General features: G+C 39.9%; 1 protein-coding gene across 1 annotated transcript in view; it reads right to left on the reverse strand.

The window, feature by feature from the left end:
• The window catches only part of LOC139474744 (epithelial cell-transforming sequence 2 oncogene-like), a 68,866-nt gene that overhangs the window by 18,670 nt on the left and 35,156 nt on the right, over positions 1-15,040 (reverse strand). Inside the window, exon 24 of the mRNA XM_071257862.1 lies at positions 8,228-8,400. Coding sequence (XP_071113963.1) covers positions 8,228-8,400 — 173 coding nt within the window. The remainder of the gene's footprint in view (positions 1-8,227; positions 8,401-15,040) is intronic.

The following is a 15,040-nucleotide window of genomic DNA, read 5'->3' on the forward strand; positions in this document are numbered from 1 at the left end:
GGATTTGAATCAAATTTGCTGTGGCTGCCATCTTGCTCAGGCCTAGTATCTCTGTAATTGTGTGATCTCCCTTTATCCAACCAAGTCTACAACTTTCCACTGACTTTCGAAACATTTACAAAAAGAATCCTGAGTCTAGAAAAATAATAGTGTCTATTTGTTCGAACTAAAGTAGTGTGTGTGTATGGTTTTACGCCGCTTTTAGCAATATCACAGCAGGGGAAACCAGAAATGGGCTTCACACATTGTACCCATGTCGGGAATCAAACCCAGGTGTTCGGTGTCACGAGTAAACACTTTAACCACTAGGCTACCCGACCGCCCCTCAAACTAAAGATAACAGTTTATGTAGACAGAGATATGCTAAATATGAGGACAAGCACCACTTTGTGAGCAGTTACTGATTGACACCACCAGTGATATCAGTTGACATGCATGAATCAGCAATAGATATTGGCACTTGTCCTGCAATCCTGGCCAAAGTGCCAAAATGTTAAGGTATCATAAGGATAAGTAAAAAATTACCATTTAGCTAGATTTTATCATCAAAAGGACTAATGGACTAAAACTGTTAGTTTCTATCACTGTGAATGTGTTGTGTACGATAAGAGCCAACAAAAGTAGTCATGCAGGAATGTTTCAGTTGTCCTGAATGGTGAAGCCGTAGATGACTCTTCTACTTGACAGCAACACTACCACCCAACAGCTGAGTTCTCCCAGGTGTGATCTGTGCAGATCCCGATCTGAATGGGTCTTCGGCAACCCATGCTTGCCGTAACAGGCGACTAATGGGATCGTGTGATCAGGTTCGCTGACTTGGTTGATGCATGTCATTGTAATCCAATTGAGTTGATTGATGCTCATGATCTCAATCACTGGATGGTCTTGTCCCCACACGATTATATACAGAATGACGTCATATAGCTAGAATATAGCTGAGTGTGGAGTTAAACAACAAACAAACAAACAAATATATCTCCCAGGTGTGTTAGATCAGGTTGAGTCAGGACACTGTATCTTGTTGTCCTGGATGAGCAGGATTTTCACCAGTACAGTATGGAGTGAGTATGGTTTTACGCCGCTTTTAGCAATATTTCAGCTATATCACGGCGGGGGACACCAGAAATGGGCTTCACACATTGTACCCATGTCGGGAATCGAACCGAGGTCTTCGGCGCAACGAGCGGACGCTTTAACCACTAGGCTACCCGACCGCCCTAGTACTGTATGGAAGCTGGCTCCAGATGCTGGGTGACGTGGTGTATGATGTAGTGCACTGAAACTCTATTCAGCAATTAAAGTACTTTTTGTCTCCTTAAACCCTAATAAGGTTTGAGGGTAGAAATCATCCAAAGAAACATCGGGTTAAAAAAGGATTTAACTTTGTTCTTGCTTTGGGAAGTGTGGGTCAACAGATGGCAAACCAAGGAATACACAGGAGCTGGGGCCATAAGTATATTATTTGTTGGTTCAAAGATTGTTTGGCTTCAAAGTCAGAAGTTAAAGGAAGGAATGAAAAAGAAAAGAAAAAACCCACACGTCAGCCTCTTCATTTTCAAACTGGATAACAGAATGTTTTCAGACATTATTACCTTCTTGTCTGGCTAACAACACACACAGTTACATCTATTATACCCTGTAACAAGACACAAGTTACATCCCATATCCCCTGTAACAAGACACAAGTTACATCCAATATCCCCTGTAACAAGACACAAGTTGCATCCCATATCCCCTGTAACAAGACACAAGTTACATCTATTATACCCTGTAACAAGACACAAGTTACATCTATTATACCCTGTAACAAGACACAAGTTACATCTATTATACCCTGTAACAAGACACAAGTTACATCCCATAGCCCCTGTAACACGACACAAGTTACATCTATTATACCCTGTAACAAGACACAAGTTACATCCCATAGCCCCTGTAACAAGACACAAGTTACATCTATTATACCCTGTAACAAGACACAAGTTACATCCCATAGCCCCTGTAACAAGACACAAGTTACATCCAATATCCCCTGTAACAAGACACAAGTTGCATCCCATATCCCCTGTAACAAGACACAAGTTACATCTCATAGCCCCTGTAACAAGACACAAGTTACATCCAATATCCCCTGTAACAAGACACAAGTTACATCTCATAGCCCCTGTAACAAGACACAAGTTACATCCAATATCCCCTGTAACAAGACACAAGTTACATCCAATAGCCCCTGTAACAAGACACAAGTTACATCCAATATCCCCTGTAACAAGACACAAGTTACATCCCATATCCCCTGTAACAAGACACAAGTTACATCCCATATCCCCTGTAACAAGACACAAGTTACATCCAATATCACCGGTAACAAGACACAAGTTACATCCAATATCCCCTGTAACAAGACACAAGTTACATCTCATAGCCCCTGTAACAAGACACAAGTTACATCCAATATCCCCTGTAACAAGACACAAGTTACATCTCATAGCCCCTGTAACAAGACACAAGTTACATCCAATATCCCCTGTAACAAGACACAAGTTACATCCAATATCCCCTGTAACAAGACACAAGTTACATCCAATATACCCTGTAACAAGACACAAGTTACATCTATTATACCCTGTAACAAGACACAAGTTACATCTCATAGCCCCTGTAACAAGACACAAGTTACATCCAATATACCCTGTAACAAGACACAAGTTACATCTATTATACCCTGTAACAAGACACAAGTTACATCCCATATCCCCTGTAACAAGACACAAGTTACATCCCATATCCCCTGTAACAAGACACAAGTTACATCCAATATACCCTGTAACAAGACACAAGTTACATCCAATATACCCTGTAACAAGACACAAGTTACATCTCATAGCCCCTGTAACAAGACACAAGTTACATCCAATATCCCCTGTAAGAAGACACAAGTTACATCTCATAGCCCCTGTAACAAGACACAAGTTACATCCAATATCCCCTGTAACAAGACACAAGTTACATCCAATATCCCCTGTAACAAGACACAAGTTACATCCAATATACCCTGTAACAAGACACAAGTTACATCCAATATCCCCTGTAACAAGACACAAGTTACATCTCATAGCCCCTGTAACAAGACACAAGTTACATCCAATATCCCCTGTAACAAGACACAAGTTACATCTCATAGCCCCTGTAACAAGACACAAGTTACATCCAATATCCCCTGTAACAAGACACAACTTACATCCAATATCCCCTGTAACAAGACACAAGTTACATCCAATATCCCCTGTAACAAGACACAAGTTATATCCAATATCCCCTGTAACAAGACACAAGTTACATCCAATATCCCTCGCAACAAGACACAAGTTACATCCAATATCCCCTGTAACAAGACACAAGTTACATCCCATATCACCGGTAACAAGACACAAGTTACATCCAATATCCCTCGCAACAAGACACAAGTTACATCCAATATCCCCTGTAACAAGACACAAGTTACATCCCATATCACCGGTAACAAGACACAAGTTACATCCAATATCCCCTGTAACAAGACACAAGTTACATCCAAATTCCCCTGTAACAAGACACAAGTTACATCCAATATCACCGGTAACAAGACACAAGTTACATCCCATACACCCTGTAACAAGACACAAGTTACATCCAATATCCCCCTTAAAAAGACCATAAGTTACATCCAATATCACCTGTAACAAGACACAAGTTACATCCAATATCCTCTGTAACAAGACACAAGTTACATCCAATATCCCCTGTAACAAGTCACAAGTTACATCCAATATCCCCTGTAACAAGACACAAGTTACATCCAATATCACCGGTAACAAGACACAAGTTACATCCCATACACCCTGTAACAAGACACAAGTTACATCCAATATCCCCTGTAACAAGACACAAGTTACATCCAATATCCCCTGTAACAAGACACAAGTTACATCCCATATCCCCTGTAACAAGACACAAGTTACATCCAATATCACCGGTAACAAGACACAAGTTACATCCCATATCCCCTGTAACAAGACACAAGTTACATCCAATATCCCCTGTAACAAGACACAAGTTACATCCAATATCCCCTGTAACAAGACACGTTACATCCCATATCCCCTGTAACAAGACACGTTACATCCCATATCCCCTGTAACAAGACACAAGTTACATCCAATGTCCCCTGTAACAAGACACAAGTTACATCCCATATCCCCTGTAACAAGACATATGTTACATCCCATACACCCTGTAACAAGACACAAGTTAATCCAATACACCCTGTAACAAGACACAAGTTACATCAAACAACCCCAGTAACAAGACACAAAGTCTGCATGTAGTTTTATGAAAATGCCTAACAAGCCCAGTAAGGTGGGTCGAGCTGTGCTATTCCAGCATGGGCTGTTGGTGCTGTTTATCATCAGAATTACAGTCAGGTAGGTGTTTGTGATAAAACTATCCGAGATACGAGCTGCAGTGAGTCACAGAGGTTGATAAATCAATGCCCATGTTGGTCTGACTCATGGCAGCAATCTCGCTTTATCCAAGGAATGACTCGGCAAGAAAACTCTAAAATCAGCTGATCTCACAAAAATGCAACCTGACTGAATTGGGTGGTCTAGGGGAGGCTACTCTATCTGACTGAACACCCAGATAGTCGTAATTCATTCTTCAATGACAGCTTGATAGGCATTGACTGTCAACCACTAACACCATAAAACCTGTCACGTCTAAGGGAGGTAACTGTGTCCATGTTTGTCCTCTCTGGTGTCAACTAGTGCCAACATAGTCGACATGATCAGAATTCCAGGTGAAGTTGAGGATCGGCTAAATTACCTCTCCTTCCAGGACTCTGGTAACCATCACCAGCGACGCATATGATGCATATGGAGCCAGATTTGCTTCATATACACCAAAGAGACCAAAGGAGATTTTTAACATTATCAAGATTTGGAGAATTACAAATTATGAAACATATAGGTAAGTGGGAGGGGGTACCTAAAAACCTTAGGTTTTATCCTTTTTGTAAAAATATCATAGAAGATGAGTTACATGTTTTGTTAGTATGACCGACTTATGATATTTTAAGACACACATATTTTCCCAACAATAAATTAAAAAATCATTACTCCCTCAGAACTTTGCTACAAACTTCTAACATTGAAACCTTGTCATTATGTGCTAAATACATTAAAGATGCCCTATCTTTACATTCTTTAGTATTATAATTCTAATTTGTGAACACACACTGCCATTGAGAAAGTGGTCAAATGTAACAAATGTTATATTTGGGATAACACTTTATTTGGAAAGTACAGATTCTCGTACTTTTGGGGGTTGAGTCCCGTCTGGGATTCAAACTCACACTGCCAGAGTGAGGCACCTAATCGCCAGCACACCAAGTCAGCAATCCAACCCACTCAGCCACCGAGGCTTCCACAAAAATGAAAGTCCGACAACTGGTAGTCTAGATCACGTACTTTGTGTACCCCTCTGACAAGTGTAAATTGGCACAGCTCCCATGGCCGAAAGCTATGAACACACAATGTCATTTACATTCTAATGTACTTTAATTGCACTCTGTACCTCTTGATATTGTACCATCACTTTGTACATAATACATGTATCTATATTGTATATTGCCTGTGGCCTTTATACTAAAATATACTTCTTCTGCTTCCATATCATGCAGAGAAAGACAAAATTCTTTGTGCTATAAATTTTTTTTTCTCCTGATTGCTGTATGTATATTTCCAGTATACAGGGTTTAATCTAGACTTGCTCCGAGGCCAATATTTCTGCTAGGAATGTCAGTACAATAATGTTAATGGTTTATCAGTAAACAGTTATAGCTAATGTTACGTCTTTGTAGAAGTGACTAGTGACCCATGAAGATTTGGGGTAGAATAGGTCTTCAGCAACCACTGCTTGCCGTTTAAGGCGACTATGTTTGTCGTACCCCAATTACTTGGCTCGATGCTCATGATGTCAATTATTGGATTCTCTGGTCCAGACATGATTATTTACAGACCGCTGTCATATAGCTGGAATATTGCTGAGTGTGCCGTTAAACAAACAAACAAACAAGAAGTGACCAGTGCTTCACTTAGGCTTTAATGCATAGATTAGCATTACTGCTAGGAGTCTTTGTTAAACATGTTAAAGTACCTATGAATAACAACATAAGGATTTCTAACAAATTATAGATTTTTTTCCACAGATTTAGAGCTTAAGTCAGCGTCAGCCAATCACGTGACAGATCCCCTCATGATACGGAAATATTTGGAATACACTCAAAAGTGCAAAGAAGGATCCTGCAAATGTCATGACAACCTTCGGACTTCAAACCACACTTGAAAAACTAACTTTGCAATCTGCTGGCATTACATAATCTCAATTTCTGGCTATTTTTATCCAGAGCGTTGCAAATAATTCCTAGCATATGTAATGGGAAATAGTAATTCAGACCTTGACACTTTTGCAAATCTATGATTCATCTTGATTAGGTCAGAACGGCTTGGGTCCAAAAACCCAACGACACATCACAATGTGTTGGCAATTTAACACAGGATACAAGGGATAAAGGAACACACAACAAGCAAGTAGTTGAGAGTAGTTACTGCACAGTGACACAAAAACACAACATATCAGTGCAAGAGTACACACAAAATCCTGACCATACACGTTGGGCCACACTAAACACAAGACAATGGCTGATTGTGTCACTTTATATACTGTATTTATTTGTGTATAATTAAATTTTCATTGTTCATTGTAACTCCTGCATATTGATTAGCTGAATTGGTACGTGTTATTGCATTCATTTCTCAATGAATGTAAAAAAGTAAGCCACGCCCACCGAAGCAGAATATAAGGGAATCCCTATATTACAGTCGAGGCAATTTCCTTTCTGCTCACGTGTATCGTCATGCACAGGACATTTTGCTACATTCATGCATATTCATTGTCCAAACTACCCTTTGAGACTGAAGGCCGAGAAGGAATGAAACAGCAAACACACAGGCTCGCTCGAGTGTTTTTTATTCCACGAGCCTGGGTTCCACAAATTTCTTCGACTTCCCAGGGAACTTATGTTTGAATCAGGCGGTAACAGCCGCCTACTCCCGGACATATTTGTTCTGGTTCATTACAGTCTGACTGTTGCAGTTCTTCTCGCCTTTTGTCTTGATTGATAGGTCCTATGAACTTTGTTTTGATCCTACTCTCTGTTGATTGGCTACTGACACTGTGGCGTGTCAAGTTATGTGCATAAATTAAACAATCACCTGATTTATGTCACACCACAGTATGTATTCCTACACCTGGAATGTTTATCAATCTCGTCATTTTTGTCTGCTTTGATATATACAACTGTTTTTGGTTACCCGTTGTAGATAACATACATTTTCGTTGTCGATTTTAATTATCAGGATTGACTGTGGATTTTTTCCGGTTCATTGAAGTATGAATCGAAAAAACAACGTGCTAACTTTTGTAAGAATCTGCTATGCGGATTCATGATGATCCTTTGAAATAACTTTTTTTTTAAGTTTTAGAAAAAAACATACACAGAGCAAAAGATATCAATTGGAGTCAAATGTTTTTTCTCCACACGACCCATATTTGATGTGTTTTTCATCAAATCATATTTTAATAAGTAATATTTGATGAAGCATATTTTTATCAGTCTGTACTAGTTCCTAAATAAAGATCCAAGGAACTGTAACTGTAAGAGAAATTTCATCACAATGTTTCATTGAACAGAAGGTCACTGATGTTGATTTTGCCTTTCATTCTGTAAAACACACAGACTGAAATAAGAACTTTCGACATGAAGTTATTTTTTGTTGTCAGCATACCTTGCTAACTGATGCTTTACTTTCTGAGCCGTGCTCATGACGCATGGAAAATCTGCAGTGAGTCATGTTGACTCGCAGTTTTCGAGAGCTTGGTGAGACACTGATCACTGCATATCTCACGACAATTTGTACTGGCGACTCTCATCCCAAACTGTGTAACTAATGACACTAAACGTAGCATCTTCACACATGCCGATGAATCTGTGGGGAAATCAGAAAAAGCGGGGAAGTCCAGGAATCTGTGAAAAAAATCAATAAATCCAGATTTCGTCAACAGAATTGACAGCGGTGTGTGATAAAACTGATGCTGAGAACATGCAGGAACCGTAATGTGTACTCACATTTGGAGTCGGGGATTTCCGTGACGGAAAGGCGAGTCAGTCCCACGCTGGCTTCAAACTTGTATGTGTACTCCACTGCGCGGGAGAACGGGAAGTGCTTGGATGTGCGTCGTGTCACCACCAGGGCGTCGTTGTACAGGTACAGGCCGAGCATCTGCGTGTGCTGGTACGCTCTGCAACACAGACAACACTTCATCACATACAACAGCAACAACGGTGACACACCCATCACAAACAACAGTACTAACAGACACACCATCACAAACAATAGCAACAACGGCGACACATCCATCACAAACAACAGTACTAACAGACAGACCATCACAAACAACAGTAGTAACACAGACACACCATTACAAACAACAACATTAACACAGACACACCATCACAAGCAACATTAACACAGACACACCATCACAAGCAACATTAACACAAGCAACAACAGTAACAGACAGACCATCACAAACAACATTTACACAGACACACCATCACAAACAACAGTAGTAACACAGACACACCATTACAAACAACAACAGTAACACAGACACACCATCACAAGCAACATTAACACAGACACACCATCACAAGCAACATTAACACAGACACACCATCACAAGCAACATTAACACAGACACACCATCACAAGCAACATTAACACAGACAGACCATCACAAACAACATTAACACAGACACACCATCACAAGCAACATTAACACAGACACACCATCACAAGCAACAACAGTAACACAGACACACCATCACAAGCAACATTAACACAGACACACCATCACAAGCAACATTAACACAGACACACCATCACAAGCAACATTAACACAGACACACCATCACAAACAACAGTAACACAGACACACCATCACAAGCAACATTAACACAGACACACCATCACAAGCAACATTAACACAGACAGACCATCACAAACAACATTAACACAGACACACCATCACAAGCAACAACAGTAACACAGACACACACCATCACTAACAACAGCAGTAACAGACAGACCATCACAAACAACATTAACACAGACACACCATCACAAACAACAGTAACACAGACACACCATCACAAGCAACATTAACACAGACACACCATCACAAGCAACATTAACACAGACAGACCATCACAAACAACATTAACACAGACACACCATCACAAGCAACAACAGTAACACAGACACACACCATCACTAACAACAGCAGTAACAGACAGACCATCACAAACAACATTAACACAAGCAACAACAGTAACAGACTGACCATCACAAACAACATTTACACAGACACACCATCACAAGCAACAACAGTAACACAGACACACACCATCACTAACAACAGCAGTAACAGACAGACCATCACAAACAACATTAACACAAGCAACAACAGTAACACAGACACACACCATAACAAACAGCAGTAACAGACAGACCATCACAAACAACATTAACACAGACACACCATCACAAGCAACATTAACACAAGCAACAACAGTAACAGACAGACCATCACAAACAACATTAACACAGACACACCATCACAAGCAACATTAACACAAGCAACAACAGTAACAGACTGACCATCACAAACAACATTTACACAGACACACCATCACAAGCAACAACAGTAACACAGACACACACCATCACTAACAACAGCAGTAACAGGCAGACCATCACAAACAACATTAACACAGACACACCATCACAAGCAACAACAGTAACACAGACACACCATCACAAACAACAACATTAACACAGACACACCATCACAAGCAACAACAGTAACACAGAAACACACCATCACAAAAAGCAGTAACAACACAGACACTATCACAAACACCAGGAATAACGCTAACACATCTCCAATGTGAACAGGATTTTTCCGGAGCAGAAAAAACAGTGGTTGAGTCTGTAAGTGGATTTGATTCTTTCATGCTGGTTGCACGAGTGAGTGAGTGTTTGTAAACGCTTTACTCAGCAATATTCCAGCTACATGACTGTGGTCTGTAAATAATTGAGTCTGGACCAGGCAATTCAGTGATTGACATCATGCGTATCGATTATGCAATTGGGATATGATGACATGCAAGTCAGTGAGTCTGACCACATGTTCCTGTTGGTCATCTCTTAGACAGGCATGGGTTACTGAAGACCAAGTCCTATTCTCTACCAGGAACTTCACAGGTCGAGTGAATGAGTGAATGAGTGAGTGAGTGGATCTGTCATATCATGGCCTGTTAAAATTTCAGCTCACTAAAGGAGTCCTGATCCACCAAGACAATGCTCCTGTTCACAAATCGGTGGTTGCCATGTCAGCGATCCATGATTGTGGCTTCGAACTCATTGACCATCCCACTTTTTTTCACCCGATTTGGCTCCGTCAGACTTCCATCTATTTCCCAAAGTTAAAAAGGAACTAGCCGGTTGCCATTTTCCTAGTAACGATGACGTCATTTCCGCTGTGAATGACTTTTTTTATGGTGGCTGAAGAAAATTTCTTCTTGACCGGCATCCAGACCTTGCAGCATTGCTGGCAAAAGTGTGTAAACCTGGAAGGGGACTATGTGGAGAAATAAATGAAAACCATCGACTTGGTACGGGTCTTTCACAGCTAAGATTAGAACTTTTCGGCCAGCAGACTGTGGTGAAAGCATTTACTCGAACAATGTGTTGACATATATACCATCTGATCACAGGTTTAGGACGTCATACGTTTTCGGACGGCCATGTTTATCGCGCTTTCTTGTGCTATAACGGGGTGTTTAAAATCACAGACTTTGTAAATACTCAGATGATGGCTTGTGTTTAAGAGAAAATTGTCTCTTAAAAGTGAATGGGATGTTTTACGTTTGTTCATGTGATTAGAGAGAAAACTGTGCATTTCTTAAGCGTCCGAAAATCTGTACCACGGAGATACAATAGCCTATGATACACCGATAAAAAAACGATGAAACTTGAGATGATGTACAACAATTGATAGTTCTCAAATGTCAAGGAATAAAACCATGTCTTAAATCATACATAAATTTAGTAAAACACATTTATAATGATGAGTTGTTATTTCTTTAAAAAAAAGTGGATTAATGGAGAAAATAAAAATGCAAGATGATCAATTTAAAAAAATTGTTATTGCACATCATTATTACAACGGACATCAACATATCAACTTATTGTCTTGCCTAACGTTTTGCACATTTCACTCATGACATTTATCACATACTTTGACGACAAGCATTTTACGATGACTATGTACACAATGCTATATTCTACGGAAGCCTTTTAGGGCCATTTGCTTTTTAAAAAAAATTCTTGAAATTTCAAGATAATGAGCAACCTCGGAATGAGTTAGTAACTTGAAAATTCAGGTTAATATCTTGAAATTACAAGATCAATATCGTGAAATTTTAGGATTATAACTTGACATTTTAACATAGTATCTTGAAATTTCAAGTTATAATCCTAAAATTTCAACTTATTATCTTGAAATTTCAAGAAAAAAACAAATGGCCCAAAGAGGTTTCAGTAATATTCCCTCAACACTGAAACACAAAAATCAGATGAAAAAAAAACATTTAAGAGTTCTTTTGAATCGCATAACACCCGTTTTGAGAACATTACAGCGCCAATATGGCATACTGTGCAGCCTGCTGTGCAAAGAAAATGGCTGGACTGCAATGAATCATTCAACTGACAAAGTGTCAAACCATTTACTCCCAAGATATTCCAGATGGAGCAAGTGGCTGGCAGATTGAGCAGAATGATGGTAACTGGTATTGACCAGGAATGGTGAATACAGATGTGATGATTACCTGGTCAATACGCACATCACAATCGTACATTCTTCACACCACATACCTCAGCATGCAGGGTTGATGAGAGGTGGGGTGGGGTTATTGATGAGAGGTGGGGTGGTGTTATGGGGTTGTTAATGAGAGTTGGGGTGGGGTTATAAGGTAGTTGATGAGAGGTGGGGTGGGGTTATTGATGAGAGGTGGGGTGGTGTTATGGGGTTGTTATGAGAGTTGGGGTGGGGTTATAAGGTAGTTGTTGAGAGGTGGGGTGGTGTTATGGGGTTGTTGATGAGAGTTGGGGTGGGGTTATAAGGTAGTTGTTGAGAGGTGGGGAGGGGTTATTAGGTTATGGGGTAGTTGATGAGGTGAGGTTATGGATTTGTTGAGAGGTGGGGTTATGGGGTTATATTACAACAGGACACAAGTGTGTGAGTGGATGTTGCTCAACACCAAAGCTGAATGTTGTCCAGCCATATCTAGGCAGCATGTAGATGATTGAGGCTAATCCAATCACTGTGAACAGGGATTTATCTACGCCTTTTCAGAGACCGATACCCCAGTTCTGCAGCAGATGTCAGCACAAATTTCCAAATTGGAGTTAAACATTAAATCTAGAGATTCAAAATTAAATGCCCTTGGCTGGCAAATTGGGAATTATTTATTGTGTTCAAATTTTGTTGAAATAGTCAAACAACATTTTTTTTTTTAAAGTTCTTATTTTCCTATATTAATTCAGAAGTATTCTAACATTGAACTTGAACATTTAAATACCATAATGTAAAACTCAACAATAAATCCTCTCCCTCAATATTGGTCCTGTTATCAGTGAAATGTAACATTAGTTACAAATATAACAGGATGAATTGGGAAATGCTTAAGTCCCATTTGGGAATATTTACTGACAATTACTGCAGACTTAGGGCCGATTATATCTTCTTATCAGGTTGAGGTAAATCCCTGCCGGCAAACAGTTTTCTTATGGAATAGGTTTTCTTGGATGTACTTTTATTTAATTAGAATTTGGGAAGAAGAAAGTTCTGAGTGCATCGATGTCTTCATCAAACAAAGATGGCTATCTATCAAATGTACACATGAGGGACACGCTGCACAAATGCACGGTTAACTTCAATGATAGTCCTAACAAATAACATTAATATAGTTGTTTGAATACCGAAGACTTCTTTATCAGTGCAATATCATTTCAAAGAGTTCGACAGCAGTTTAACTAAACAGAGACACATTTGGTGGTCAATTTCCCATCAAACAAGCACAGGCGTTTATAGATTGTGACAGTCGGGTCTATACTGGCTGCTAGCTAGACGAGATGAGACCCTCTGATAGACACCAGATTAGTGGCTACTGTGAAGACTGGCAACACAGGATGTAGAAAGTCTCCCTACCCCAAGGACTGCTTCGTCCAGACATATCCCGGGTATTGATCGCCTTGAAATAGCCAAGAGATGTTCATTAGCCTATTCACACGTGGGCGTTGGAAGTGCCTGTTTTATTGAACTTGTGGGTCGGTGATCCAAGCAGAAATGCCCATGCTCAGACAAGTGAGGTAATAAGACAGTGTTAAATAAAGTACTGGCGGAAATCCTAGAAAACTGCTTTTCTGGCTTCACATAATAAATACGAGTCATAGGACTATAAAAAGAGCAGACCGTAATCGACGCAATATGCGCCCAGGGCGCTCTCAAAATTAGAAATAGGGGGTTCTTATTAGAATAAAATGTTATTGGAAAGATTGTTAATTTCGTGGTTTATGCTGACAGCCTGAAATGATACAAACGAAACTTCTGTGCGTATTATACATATTATATATTTCCAGAATTTAATTGCCCATTATTAAGGATGCATATTACACACAAGTGCGTATTATACACGAATAAATAAGTCTTGTGTACATTGATCAATTGGAAGGGGTGCTAATTGGGATTGTTCACTAGCCAATATTGCTGTGGGCGCTTATTAGAGTGGGGCGCTTATTACGTCGAATACGGTATATCAAAATAACGTGAATTGACCTTATCTAGCCTGTGCTAACTGACATTGTGATTACTCTTAAATGTACTTTTACAGGTGAAATGATGATAAACTTAAAAAAATATTTGTGTGTTGTCATGCATGTATGAAACGGCCTATAGATATATATAACCTGAGGTAATTACCTAACACCTGTCCCGAGGTGATGACCTCACACCGTCCTGTGCATTCTCCCAGGTGAAAATGTCACCGAGTTGGAGGTGGTCTCAAAATATTGCTGTTATTGTGCTTAATTGACATGCGTTGTTGATTGGGTAGCAATTTAGGATATGTACTGCATTATATTTGCTTGGAAACATGATGGACTAGTTAAGAGCTATGAAACGGTATGAGTATTGGACAGTTGCGGTTTTGGAAACCAGAAGTATTTGTTGTTCTACAGATGGTTTCTTGAGGTAGCAATTATCTCCGCTGATGTGCTTTTGAATGTAATGTTATGTCTTGCTACGAACTCGTTACACTTAACCAAGATGGGCACAACAGGGTTGAGCTCACAATGTCTGACTGCCGTACGTAAGACAACGTGACCGCGTTGTGCCGCCAGCACGTATGTCTTGTACTTTACTGGGTTCTTGTTGAGCCAAATTTTCTCCATGAGTTGAACTTTTGTTTCATATCGTCTGAAGTCGACAATGTCATATATTCCTGTATGGTCGCCTTCAACTCATGGTTGGGACGACAGTATCTGATTCCCAGACGTTATATTAACTGGCATATCCATGACAATGACACTGGGGTTGTTTAAAATGGGTAATAGCTGATGTTCCAACCAGTCTATAAACACATCACCTCCTATAATTTCCTTATGAAAATCACCAGTTTTCTTTTTCGCCACGAAAACTAGCACGCATCTATCAACAAGCCCCATATCATAGGTTGCAGTGGGCAAAACAATTTACCTGATGGTACCATGAGTGCTTTTTGTCCATCTGCCGACAGCCACACGTAGTCAGTGGAATG

This window comes from Haliotis cracherodii, unplaced genomic scaffold (assembly GCF_022045235.1).
Source record: "Haliotis cracherodii isolate W230 unplaced genomic scaffold, xgHalCrac1.p SCAF_3, whole genome shotgun sequence".
In the NCBI taxonomy this organism is placed as follows: Eukaryota; Metazoa; Mollusca; class Gastropoda; order Lepetellida; family Haliotidae; genus Haliotis; species Haliotis cracherodii.